This window comes from Tenrec ecaudatus, chromosome 17 (genome assembly GCF_050624435.1).
Source record: "Tenrec ecaudatus isolate mTenEca1 chromosome 17, mTenEca1.hap1, whole genome shotgun sequence".
NCBI lineage: Eukaryota > Metazoa > Chordata > Mammalia > Afrosoricida > Tenrecidae > Tenrec > Tenrec ecaudatus.
This window is the reverse complement of record NC_134546.1, coordinates 23473478-23486152: the sequence shown is the minus strand read 5'-3', so window position 1 is coordinate 23486152 and position 12675 is coordinate 23473478. Positions and strand designations below refer to the sequence as shown.

Genomic DNA, 12675 nt, shown 5'->3' with positions numbered 1-12675 from the left:
GCTACAGGATCTGCTGCTGTGGTCGGGTTCGCCCAGGTTAGGCAGTCTCTCGCAGGCTCCGGGGACTCGCTTTAGGATGCACGGAGAACCGCAGCAGGTGACCAGGCTCTAGCTGCGGTTCTCAACCCGTGGGTCGCGACCTCTTTGGCAGTCGAGCAACCCTTTCGCAGTGGTCGCAAAACGGCAGTGTTGAAGTAGCAACGAAAACAACTTCATGGTTGGGGGGCGGGGGGTCACCGCCACATGGAGAACTGCAAGAAAGCGTCGCGGCCAGAGGCAGGTGGAGAAGCGCGGCCGCCGCCCCAGGAAGGCAGCCGGGCCGCAGTGCGCAGGCGCGGCCGTTGCGCGGCGGCAGTGCCTTACGGCCGGAGCGGTTCGTGCTGGGAGTTGGCGGCGCGCGCGGCGCTCTGAGGAAGGAACGGCTCGGGCCCGGTCATCAGCCCGCTCTTCTCCGGGCCCTACGAACCGTAGGTAACTGGGAATACCGCGCAGCTTGTGGAGCCGGTGCGGACGCGCCGTCTGGACGGTCCCGTTCCGCGACTCGACTCCTTCTGGGCCCAGGTGGGGGTGAGGGGCGGGGCCGGGCTGGACTCCCTCCTGGCGTCTCCAGGCTTGAAATCTCCCGGGTAACTCGCGCTGCTGCTTCTTTTCCAAGGCTGGTTTCCGGGGACGGTGGCTTGCAGGGTCCGCCATGGAGCCAGAGCAGATGCTGGAAGGACAGACCCAGGTACCAGGAGGCCCTGGATTCAGGGTGGCGGTGTGCAGGGATGCAGCGAGTAAGGGAGCTGACGTTTCTGGCTCGTGTTTTGTTTTGTAGGTTGCAGACAATCCTCACTCGGAATACGGTCTCACGGACAATGTCGAGGTAACTCGCTCAGTCCTCGTGCCGCGCGTCTGTGCGTGTGTTTTGAGCTGGAGAAAACTTGTGATCCGTTTTTGCACTGTTGGCTTTGCACAAGGGAAAACTTTATTATCCTGAATGTGACTGCTATCGAATTTTGGGGAGATCATTGTACTCACAGTGCTAGTTCTTTATGGTGTTCAGACGTACGCATTAGTTTTGAGCCAATAGTTGAACTTTAGACATCATTATAAGAAAACCCAAGACTAGGCACCAGAATCCTTTTGCGTGGTGGCTATTCATGCATGTGTTGGGAATATGGCTGTGTACAAACTGCACATAAGGGAATCAAGAGACCCTTTGGTCTTTGTAGTGTGCTGGTGAAGTCAACATGTAATGCTTTATTTCTTTGTGGAGTTTCCTAGTTGGTGCTATTGGAGGCTGTCGTACACTTGTTTATTAGGTTTCGGCTGATTTGAGGAAATCCGTGTGAAAACCATAGACAAGAAAGTATTATTTTTATAGAGCATTCTCATTTAAGTGCTAAGAGTTTTTTGTCTGAAATAAAAAAGGGGGCTAAAAATGAATACATGCTGGGATGAATGAATTAACCAGAGCTGTGTGGAGATAGAAAATTGGCTCTTTGGAAGAAAAAAATCGTTTCCTACTTAACAACGACAAAAAAGACACCAATGATTAAGTTTGAATCAGTTAGGGCAGAACTTTTCCAAGAAGCATAAGTGTGCTAATAATGGCTAGTATTTATTTAGCTCTTTTATTACGGGGCAGATATAGTTTCAAATAATGTAGATATATTTGCAGCCCCGTACGACTTGTAGAGAAATGTGGGGATGTTGTTTCTGTAAAGATTACAGCTCAGGAAAACCCTTTGGGGGCACGTTCATTCTGTCCTATAGACTTGTAGAGAAATGTGGGGATGTTGTTTCTGTAAAGATTACAGCTCAGGAAAACCCTTTGGGGGCACGTTCATTCTGTCCTATAGGGTCACACTGAATCAGAATCCTCTTGATAGCAAAGGGCTCAGAGGCTTACACCAGAAGTATCTTCTCAGCAGACAATAAGTGGGGAGGTGTATTTTCAGTCTAGACAAGCTGACTTCTTTGAAGTAGAGTTAAATTGTATTGCTGATCTTGACTACTAGAATTCACAAATGACTATTGCCAGGATGCTTATTGGTTTGCAGTCAGCATTAGGAAAATCTTCATAGTACAGGTTTCATTTGAAGTGCTGTTTTGAGTCAGATGAACAGACTGTAATGTGTTGTCCTAAGAAAGTTACTTTTTTTCTTATGCATCAGTACAAGCAGTCTTTTCTTGACTTGATAGTGCCTGTATATGTGAAGGCAGAATGATGATGCTCTTATGACCCCCCTTGCTATGGAGTTGATTTTAACTCAGTCTCTAGGACAGAGTATAAAAGCTCTATATGGTTTTTAGGTCTCTATATATTATGGGAGCAGACAGCCTCATCTTTTCCCCTCTGAGTGGCTAATGGGTTTGAACTGTCAATCCTGTTTGCAACCCAGAGCCTAACCCACTGTATTTCCAGAGCTCCATTGTCCTACAGCAGTGCTATTTCATGATAACATGGGCGGGGGAGGGGGAAAGAAAGATTAAGATTTTGATTATGGCAAACTGTTTTGCTATTCAGTGATTGGATTTTCATTCTTTTATAGTTTTAAAATAAAAATTTTTAAAGTTTTTACTTGGAAAACGGGACGTTAATCCTGGTCCCATTAGTCATTTTTTAATTTAATTTTTAATTTTTTAGACAGTTTTATTAGCACTTACTGTATATACTCGTGTATAAGCTGAGTTTCACATTTTTAAATGCAGTTTTTGTGGTAACATTAGGTCCCTCAGCTGATATTCTGGTCGGCTTATACTCGAGTATATATGGTAATTCATGTATCACAATCATTTCATTTTTAATTTCCTTGTTTGTATAGCTAAAATCTAGATCCACTCCTGGTAATTGTTGCTGGAACTTTTTATTTGGCTAATTTTTAAATGATTGCTCTAGGAGTTATAATAAACATCTGTAACGTACCACTATTTATTTTCAAGTAATACATCTCTTCCTGTATACAAAGCTTGCAACAGTCTTCCATTTCCCACCTGCTAGTCTTTGTACTATTGTCAGGGTATTTTGCTTTTACATGTTATAAATCACACAATTCATTGTTTTTAACTTTCTATAAGCAGATATCTTATTTTTTTAATTAGGAAAATGCACACAACCAAACATCAGTTGTTCATTTTCTACATATGTAGTTCAATGACAGCGATTACATTTCTCATGTTGCATAATCTCTGTCCCTTTCTTTTCCCTAAATGTCCTGCCATTGTCATCATAAACTCATTCCCCGACCCATGAAGCAACTCTCCCTCCCACTGTTTCTTCCTCCCTCTGGTAACCACCAACTAACAGGCTTTGGTTTCTGTAGATTGAAGTGAGAACCTACAGTGTTTTTCCCTTGTAGACCTGTGTCACTCAGCACAGTGATTTGAAGATGCTTCCATGGTGTAGCGTGTATCAGAACCTCTTTACTCTTTGTGGTCTATTCATACACTGTTGCCTATGCTGTTGATGGACATTTTGGCTGTTTCCACCTTTTCACTAGTGTGAAAAAAGGACTGCAGTGAACTTTGATGTACAAGTTTCTCTCTATGTTCCACAGTTACCATTAAAAGAGTTAAGCAATGAGAAAAAGGAATATCTTATATTTAACTCTGTTTACCACTTGAGGGGCTCTTTAATTCTTTAATGCAGATCCAGATTTCTGTTTGGTATCATTGCTCTTCTTCTCAAAGGGCTTGTTTGAACATTTCTTGTAGTCTGCTGGTCATAAGTTCTTTCAGCTTTTGATTGCCTGAAAAAGTTGTTTTTTGCCTATATTTTGAAAATGTTTACATAAAAGTATTATTGTTTTAATTACTTTTTTGTTACGGCAGCATAACTTGTTGTAATTCAGCTGATAGAATGCTTTCTCTTCTTACTTTAAAAAGAATCGTTTTATTGGAGGGCTCTTACAAATCTTATAACTATCCATTCAATAGTATTAAGCATACTTTTACATATGTTGCCAGTAACATTTCCAAAACAGTTTCTTTCTACTTGAACCCTTGGTATCAACTCCTCTTTTCCCCCCCTCCCTAAAAATATTATTTTAAATAAATAAATGTATCTAATGCTGTAACATGATAGCCCAGTGTTATATCAGTATAGCAAAAATGAAAATTCTTTGGCTTATGTTGTAAAAAGTATATTTCAGTGTAGAAGTTGCTTCTTGTTACATTGTTTCTGATTAGAAGTATGATAAACTTCTCATTTTAGTTTTTCTATATGTTTGTGTTTTGCTGCCTTTGAGATTTTCTTTTCTTTTTTAGGTTTCCTTTTTCTTTTTTTTAATCATTTTATTAGGGGCTCATACAACTCATCACAATCCATACATACATCAATTGTGTAAAGCACATTTGTACATTCACTGCCCACTTTTGAGATTTTCTTTTATCCCTGATTCTGAGTAATTTGATTATGATGTGTGTAGTTTTCTTAACTTTTTTTGTTTGTTTTTTGTCCTCAGTTGTCTTAGAGTTTTTTGATTCTTTGGACTTAGGGCTTTTTTTTTTTAATTTGAAAATAATTTGATCATTATTTCTTCAAATATTTTGTTAGACAAATTTTCTCACATATGGAATGCATTATGATCACTTTTGGAATGGCCTTTTTTAGCATCTGTATGATATAGTTTCAAAGAATTTGCGGGAAAACGGAATTGGTAGATAATGGAATTTTAAAATGAACTTTTTGAAGTCCCTTTGTATTTTTTCTAGGTCTATTTTAGTGGATTCATTTTTCTCCTCAAAACCAAGTCTGCTAAAAACAAAACAAAAATCCCAAGCCTTCTGCTGTCAAGTCGATTGAGATTCATAGGGACCGAATATTGGATTTCTGAGACAGTAAATCTTTGCAGGGGTGGATGCCTCCATCTTTCTCCCATGGGGTTGGTTGGTGAGTTTGAACTACTGACCTGTGGTTAGCACTCCCACCAGGGTTCCTTTTTCTCCTCCTATTTTCGTGGTTTAGTTTTGCTTTCTTGTAAGTGCTGCACCACAGAGTGAAGCACCGCTTGATCCTGTGCCACATCCTCCCAGTTGTTACGCTAGAGCCCACTGGTGCAGCCCGTGTGCGGGTCCACTTTACCAAGCATGCTGTTCTTTTCCAGGGACTGGGCTCTCCTGATAACATGCCCAAAGTACCTGAGACAAAATCTTGTCATCCTTGCTTCTTTAAAAATAATTTTTTTCATTAATCATTTTATTGGGGGCTCATACAGCTCTTTTCAAAATAAATACATCTATTGTGTCAAGCACATTTGTATGTTTGTTGCCATCATCATTTTCACAGCCTCCTTGCTCCTAAGGAGCTTTTCAGTTACACCTTTTTCAAGGCAATTGTGTCCTTTTTTTTCTCTTCTGAACTTTTTTATTGTGATTTGGGTAAAAGTGTACAGAGCGTATTGATTTTCTGTGTAATAATCCCTACACAGTTTGATCTGCGACACCGACCATCATTTCCATAATATAGCAGTACTCCCCTGCGTTTCTGGTTTCCATTTCTCCCCTCCTGCCTTCCAAGCTCCATCCCTGGGCATCAGCTGCCCTTTTGACCTCATATGGCTGGTGGTTCTAAGGAGTGACTATCTCCCTGGTGGTGGTAAATGTGTTCTTATTAAAGGCAGTGGTTTCCTGCTTCTTTGCCTGTTAGGTGATTCATTTTTTAATTGGATGCTGGCCATTTTCCTCTTCTGAGTGGTAGGAACATGAACTATTTCCAGCCTCGTGTGAGCTCTAAGGATTGTTCTGTCTACTTCTTCTCAGGTGTTATTTTCCCTGGCCTTGGGAACATGTGTGCACTAACAAGTGTTCACCTGAAGACTATCTGTGGTTTCTACCTGTCCAGCTCTCTCCTATCTGTGCAGCTTTTCTTTCTGGCTCTCTGTCCTGCAAATTCTAGTTGTCTTTCCCGTGAATTCTCAACTCTTCTCTCAGGAAGACTGCAGGCTGTGCTTGTGCTCACACCCCTTGTGCTGTGTTCCCTAAAAGCTGCAGCCGGAAGCTGGGGCAATCAGTCATCACTCTTACTTCATCTTTTCCCCCTTTTGTTATCATTGTACTGCGCTCTTTGTTATCAGATGATTCTTTTTCCTTTGTGGTAATTTAGATACTTTATTTTCAGATAACTCAGGATTTTGAACTACCTAAAATGAAGTGTAGTAATGGCACAGGGTGGAGCCTGGCGGCTTAGTGATGCATAAGGATGCAATCCTCAAGGTTAGCAGTTTGAATACACTAGCCTTCAAGGGGGAAAGATGGGGCTTTCTACTTCCACAAGAATCACCCTCTCTGAAACGCACAGGGGCAGCTCTGCTCTGCCCTGTAGGGATGTTATGAGTCGGTATTACTCAAATGGCAGTGAGTTGAGTTTTTGTTTAATTGGCACATAGTAGGTATTCAAGTAAGTGTTTCAATGAAATAAATGGGAGGATTTGGTTAAGAAGTTTATTATAAATATTATAAGCTCTCTAGGAGTAAAAGTTGTGTGGGATAGTGTCTGATCTCTGACTTCACAACGGGTTAGGAAGTATCCAACTCAGCATAAGCCCAAGGCGGATTCCTGTGAGGTGGGGACCAGACCATGCACACCCTTCACCAGTCCCACCCCAACTGTACCTCCAGCTTTCATGTCTCGCCTCCTTTCATTATTGATTGCCATGGCCGGGGACTCACAGATAATACTTAAGATTACAGAATTCATCAGGGAAGGCCACATTCAGGATCAGAAATGCTTAGAACACAGTTCCCCAGTCATGGCAACTTTCTTTCCACCATGCCAGCCGGCATATCTCTCAGTCACACGGCCCCTTGGCTTCTTCCCAGCTCTGGCAGTGTTATCCAAACGAGACCACCCGCCGCCATGGCGTCCACGCCGACTCAGAGTGACCCTATGGAACAGGGTAGAGCTGCCCCTCTGAGTTCCTGAGACTGTAATAAATCTTTTTTCAGACAGTTATTAGCACTTCATCTACATATCAGATAATTCCGTCCCATCAAGAAAAGTTCTACGCTTGTCACCATATTTAGTTCTAGAGCATTTTCTTCTTCCTTGTACTCATTGTTATTCCTGTAATTATATATTTTCCTAATTGTGGCAAAAATATACAGAGCGAAACTTTCTCCAATTCCACAACTTCTACTTGTGTAATTCAGTGCCATTGATTATACTCTTGTGTTGTACAACCATCATTGCTATAGCTTTTGTCAAATTATTCCACTACCTTTGACTTAGACTCAGTGACCCCTCAGCGACCACTCTTTCCTCCTTACCCTGGGTAACCAACCATTTGGTCAAATTTGGTTTCTCTTTTTTTTAAAGTTGTTTTCTTGATAGAGTATTCACATATCATAAACATCCATGGTTAAATCGCTTTTAAAATAAGTTGTATATACATACTCATGATCAGTTCCATTGCTTCCTATCACCTCCCATATTCATTGTTTGCGCCCCAAATGCCCTCACTCACCTGCAGCATCTTACATCCCCCCACATCCCCATAAACCATTGCATCAGTTCTTACCTCTAAGCATCTATGCCTTCTGTACTTCACACTGGGAAGCCCAACAGAAACAATAAAAAACAAAATAAAATGACAAGAAGAAAAGTATCATAATATGAAGACACACATACAAATAAGAAGTAAGAAAAGACCACCATCAATACTTGAAAAGCCAGGGAAGAAATTTTTGTCATGGAACAAGCAAGAAATACTTGAGCCTAGAACAAATTCAGGTTATGTCAAGAGGGAGGTCCACTGACCAAGTCTCAAATAGTACCCTGTTGGATTCAACTTAAGCAAGTTTACAGTAATCTCTGCCTCATAGTAAAGCTGTTGAGTCCCTTGCCTGTGGCTAGGGGATCTTCCAGAGGCTTGATCTGATTGGATAGCGAGCGTACTGATGGATTCTGGGCTCCCACTGTTCTCCATAGCCTTCTGCAAATCGGGTGTTCACAATTTAAGCTGGGATACTTTTCCCTTCGTCAGTGTTGGACTTTGTTAGTGTCATCTTTGGGTCACACAAAGCTGGTGTGCTTCTTCCATGCGGACTCCTCACTTACGTAAGCTGCTTGTTTGAATACAAGCCTTTAAGACCCCAGACACTGTTACGATTTATAGCCAGGCGCCATCTGCTTTCTTCACCACACTTTGCTTTAGCACCTTTCTCTTTAGTCATCATTTCCTGCAGGCGAGTATCATGCAGGGCCATATTATCAGAACCAAATGTTCTTGAATTGGGGCTAGAGTTAAGTGGGAGCCCAGAATCCACCTGCTTGTCCAGGAGATTATGCACGGCTCTGGTTTACTTTGGTGGTCCTATTATGACAAAAACCCATAAGAGCAACAGCAACAACCAAATAAACAACAAAAGGCAGAAAAACAAAAAAATCAAAGAAACAAAACCCAAAACTTAGTCAATCATCTCCCAGGGGTATAAGGCATTGATAACATAAATTATATTTTTAATCACACAGAACTCAAGACTATTATAAGGTCTTTATTCAAGTACACTTCAAACCAAGAGCTGCAACCCATGAGTTTTTGCCCAAGACTAAATTCTTCAAGCCTTTCAGTTCTCCTAGGAGAATAGCTCGTGGTTTCAAACTGCTGACATTGAGGATCATAGCCCAATGCATAACCACTATGCCACTAGGGCTGTACCATGTGGTTTTGAACTGTGGACCTTTTGGTTAGCAGCCATATCCTGTAACTATTATATACAACCACTGGCAGGGTTTTAAGGCCCTTTTAACACAGCCATTAAATGCCCAGAGAGCACTTCACTCAGCCCAAAGCTCAGATTTAGCTTTGAGGATCAACAAACTTAATTCCTCCAGTTAAGTGCCTGGAGGCTGACTACTCTGTAAGCAACCCTCCTACCTAGAGACACAAATCCAGTGCCCCCCAATTATAAAATTATTTTCATTGCTACTTCTTAACTAATTTTGCTAGTTATTAATCGGGCGACCCCTGTTAAAGGGTTGTTTGACCCCCAAAGAGGTTGTGACCCACAGGTTGAGGACTGCTGCTCTAGACAGACAAAACCAGGACACTCATGTTTTTATATATATCTATAGATAGATGCAGCAAGAAGGATTGTAACAGCTAATTAGTACACACAGCGGTACAGAGGGCTCAGTCCAGCTCACTTTTATGATAGATAATATACTGGAAGGCCTTTAACTCATGAGGGCTGCTCCATTCAAGGTAAGGAAGCAGACAGCTGAGTCTTCCATTGAGCAATGCAGGCAGTCAGGTCAGAGGCAGCAGACAGCAGGGCTGGTCACCAACAGTCAGCTGGTTGACAGGTTCTGACAGTCGCAAGCTCAAGTTATGTATACACCAGCAGCGTCAGGAAGCGGGTCTCGAAGGAACCTCAAGCTCTAGAGACACTGGGTTGGGTGTGCCAGGTGGCGTAGTGTGCAAGTTGCAGAGAACTAGCTAAGGCACACTGGTCTGATCACCAGAAAGGAAGAGAGATGAGTGGGGATCACCGAGCCATTTATCGCTGCCCTTCAATCAAACTGCGACCTTATTAATCCCACATGTTCTTATTGGCCAGGGTGGCACAATAAACTTACCTATCACAAGCTGTAATAGCCCCCAATAAAATGATTAAAAAACTGAAACAAACCATATGATCCATAAACAACTCTCCTGTCAGTGCCCTTCCCCCAACTCAGACTAATGGGGAAGGTCATTCATTCACTGGGAGTTACAAAGACTGGTGAGAAGAGCCATCGCCAAGACTTCACTGCACTGCAGGGTCTGAACTTGTTCTATTGGCACAGAGTTTTACACTCCACTACCAGCTTTCCAGTGCATTGATTTGCCTTCTCTGTTAGTGGCATGTTTTCATTAGCTTTTATTTAGTACTCCAAATAATCTAGTTACTGGGATTATTCACACATTGTTTTTTAATTCAATAGAGGATAGTGGAAAATGAGAAGATGAATGCAGAGAAGTCATCCAAACAGAAGGTGGACCTCCAGTCTTTGCCAACCCGTGCCTACCTGGATCAGACAGTGGTGCCCATCTTACTGCAGGGACTTGCTGTGCTCGCAAAGGAGAGGTAAGATGGCAGCTAGTACCTGCAAATGGAGTGAACACAGAAAGCAACTTAACTTTAAACATCAATAGTGTGTGTGTACACTGATTTTTATTGTATAAATCTATGGAAATTAATTTTTTCCAAATGAAATTGGCTGGAATCTCACCACTCGGTTACTATTATTATCTTTGTCTACTTGTCTTAAATCATAAGTATATTTGTAAAGATTTATAATACTGGCATACATACCATTTTGTATCTCTCTGCTCAATAATAATTTTTATTCCTGTTGTCTTTATGATGAAAACATAAATGATACCATTTTAAAATTATTGAGCATTTAAGTCAGATTTTTTTATTAATGTAGGTCACCAGGCAGTTATTTTCTTCCCTCTAACTTTGGTGGTATTTAATTACTTTTTATGATAAATTCTTTTTTGATAAATTCTTTACTAGTTTAAAGGACAGTTTTTCTGGTGTTTGAAACATACGGTCATTTTTGTGTCTGAAAGGGTATCTTTAAAATTCTCCCAATGTTAACCGTAGCCTCCATGCCATTGAGTGTTAAAAATCATTTTGCTGAATTGTTTTAATATACATGCTTTATTAGCAATATTATAGTTCTTTTAATTTTCTCCAAATGCGTTTCCTTGGCATTTGTCAACTAAGTTCTTTTTGTAGGTAACTCCAGCAAGAAATTGTTTTTCGTAAATTTGGTTAGTCAATATTTATTAGGTACATATCGTTTTATTCAAAGGATAATAATGAATCTGTGCCAAACTGACAAATTCAAAGAGAACTTATAGATGAAAATGTGTGTTATTTTATACTAAGTAATTGATTTAGGTCTATTAATTTGATTGTGTAAATGTATCAATAACTGATATAGAAAAAATTGGATTTATGTCTACAAGCTATAATTTGGTGGGTACCACTGGCAGCTCAAATATTGGCATCTTTTATCTTCATGGTTCCATTTGTCTTCTTTCTTTAAAGACAACTACTATAGTACTTGCTGCCATTGAGTCCATTCCGACTCACCGCCACTCTGTAGAACAAAATAGAACTTCCCCTCTGCGTTTTCCAAGAGTGTTCTCTTTATGAGAGTTGAAGCATTTTCTTTCTTTGTGGGGCAGCTGTTGGCTTCAAACCACTGACCTTGCAGTTAGCAGCCCAACACATAGCCTACTTGGAAACCCGTCCTATAGGGTAGGGTCCCTCTGTTAGAATATATTAGAAATAGGAAATATTATTTAAATGGTGAAAGAAAATTTTTTTTTGTAACATGCTATTAGTAAATTGTAGTTTCAAAGTAAAAGTCTTGAAAGTTAACCTTGTTATTTAAAAAGTATCTAATTCAGACAACAAAAGCTTTGTTTGAAGGGGCAAGGAAATGACTTTATAAATTATCAATGTATCTTTTTTTAAAATCATTTTATTGGGGCTCATACAACTCTTAACACAATCCATACATTGTTGCCCTCATCATTCTCAAAATATTTGCTCTCCATCAATGTATCTTCATAGCAGAGTCTGCAATAGATTTTTTTCCTCCCATCTTTTTTTGAACTTGTTTCTTCAGCAATAATAATTTATATAAAATTGGTACAAATGAAATTATACCTCTTAGTTCTATAAGTATGTTTAACTTCTCAGTTGTACCATGTGGTGGCATCATTATAATTACTGTTGACTTAAACTATTTCCAGAAGATAAAGTGACCTGTAAAATCAGAACTTACCAGAACTTGTTCAAATGACTGTTCCTTCTCTTGATTAATTGCCTGGGAAGCTCATCTGTATGTCTTAATGATGCTCCAACCATTGTCTTCTATGTTGAACAATAACATTTACACAGATAATTATACAAATCCTAAGTGTGTAGCTTGTTGAATATTCAGAAAGCAGATACCCATATACCCCATATCCATATTCAGAAACCAGACATTGCCATTACCCTAGGAACCGCCTGTGTGACCCCCCTCTCCCTTCAGGTTATTCCCCCTGAATAATCATCATCCCATTTTCAGTACATTTTAAAAACTCATGATACAGAAGTTACTGTAGAACTAGGTTTAAGTCGAACAGAAATTTCCTTTTTTAAAAGTATATTGCTGTCTTCCTGGCTGGCTTATCTCATATACCATACTTGCTACCTATGACCTTAGAACTATAAAATGAAAGCTTTAAAATTTTAAAAGATGCGTTTTAATTATGTCATAGTACATTTAAATGAACACATCTAGGATATACATTTCTAAACTATGGATTTCTTTTCCCTTACAGACCACCAAACCCTATTGAATTTCTAGCGTCCTATCTTTTAAAAAACAAGGCACAGTTTGAAGATCGAAATTGACTTATTGGGAAGAACAGAAAATTGGTTGCTACTAGAGGTTTACATGATTAAGAGGCACTTTGGGTTGCCGTGATTGCCCCCACCTCTTTTTTCTTTTTTTTTTAAATAGAAGAACGTTGAGGACCAGACCGCTTATATCCGGAATTGCAGAAGAGAACATATTAACCTTGTTTTGGTTGAATCACAATACTTATTTAATGAGCATATTTTATGCAGTATTTTTCTCAGATTGTCTTTAACTTTTGTTTTTAAAATCACCAAAATAAATAGTTAAAAATGTCATTA

General features: G+C 40.0%; 1 protein-coding gene across 2 annotated transcripts; it reads left to right on the top strand.

Moving 5' to 3' along the window:
- The first annotated feature begins 336 nt into the window (after positions 1 to 336).
- DPY30 (dpy-30 histone methyltransferase complex regulatory subunit) lies at positions 337 to 12675 on the top strand. Of its 2 annotated transcripts, none has more exons than XM_075535757.1 (5): positions 337 to 471; positions 656 to 727; positions 818 to 865; positions 9911 to 10053; positions 12318 to 12675. In XM_075535757.1, the coding sequence occupies exons 2-5, from the start codon at positions 692 to 694 to the stop codon at positions 12388 to 12390; spliced, it is 300 nt and encodes a 99-aa protein (XP_075391872.1). In that variant the 5' UTR covers positions 337 to 471; positions 656 to 691; the 3' UTR covers positions 12391 to 12675. The 2 variants fall into 2 exon arrangements, with proteins under 2 accessions (XP_075391872.1, XP_075391873.1); XM_075535758.1 differs by having other exon boundaries at positions 338 to 467.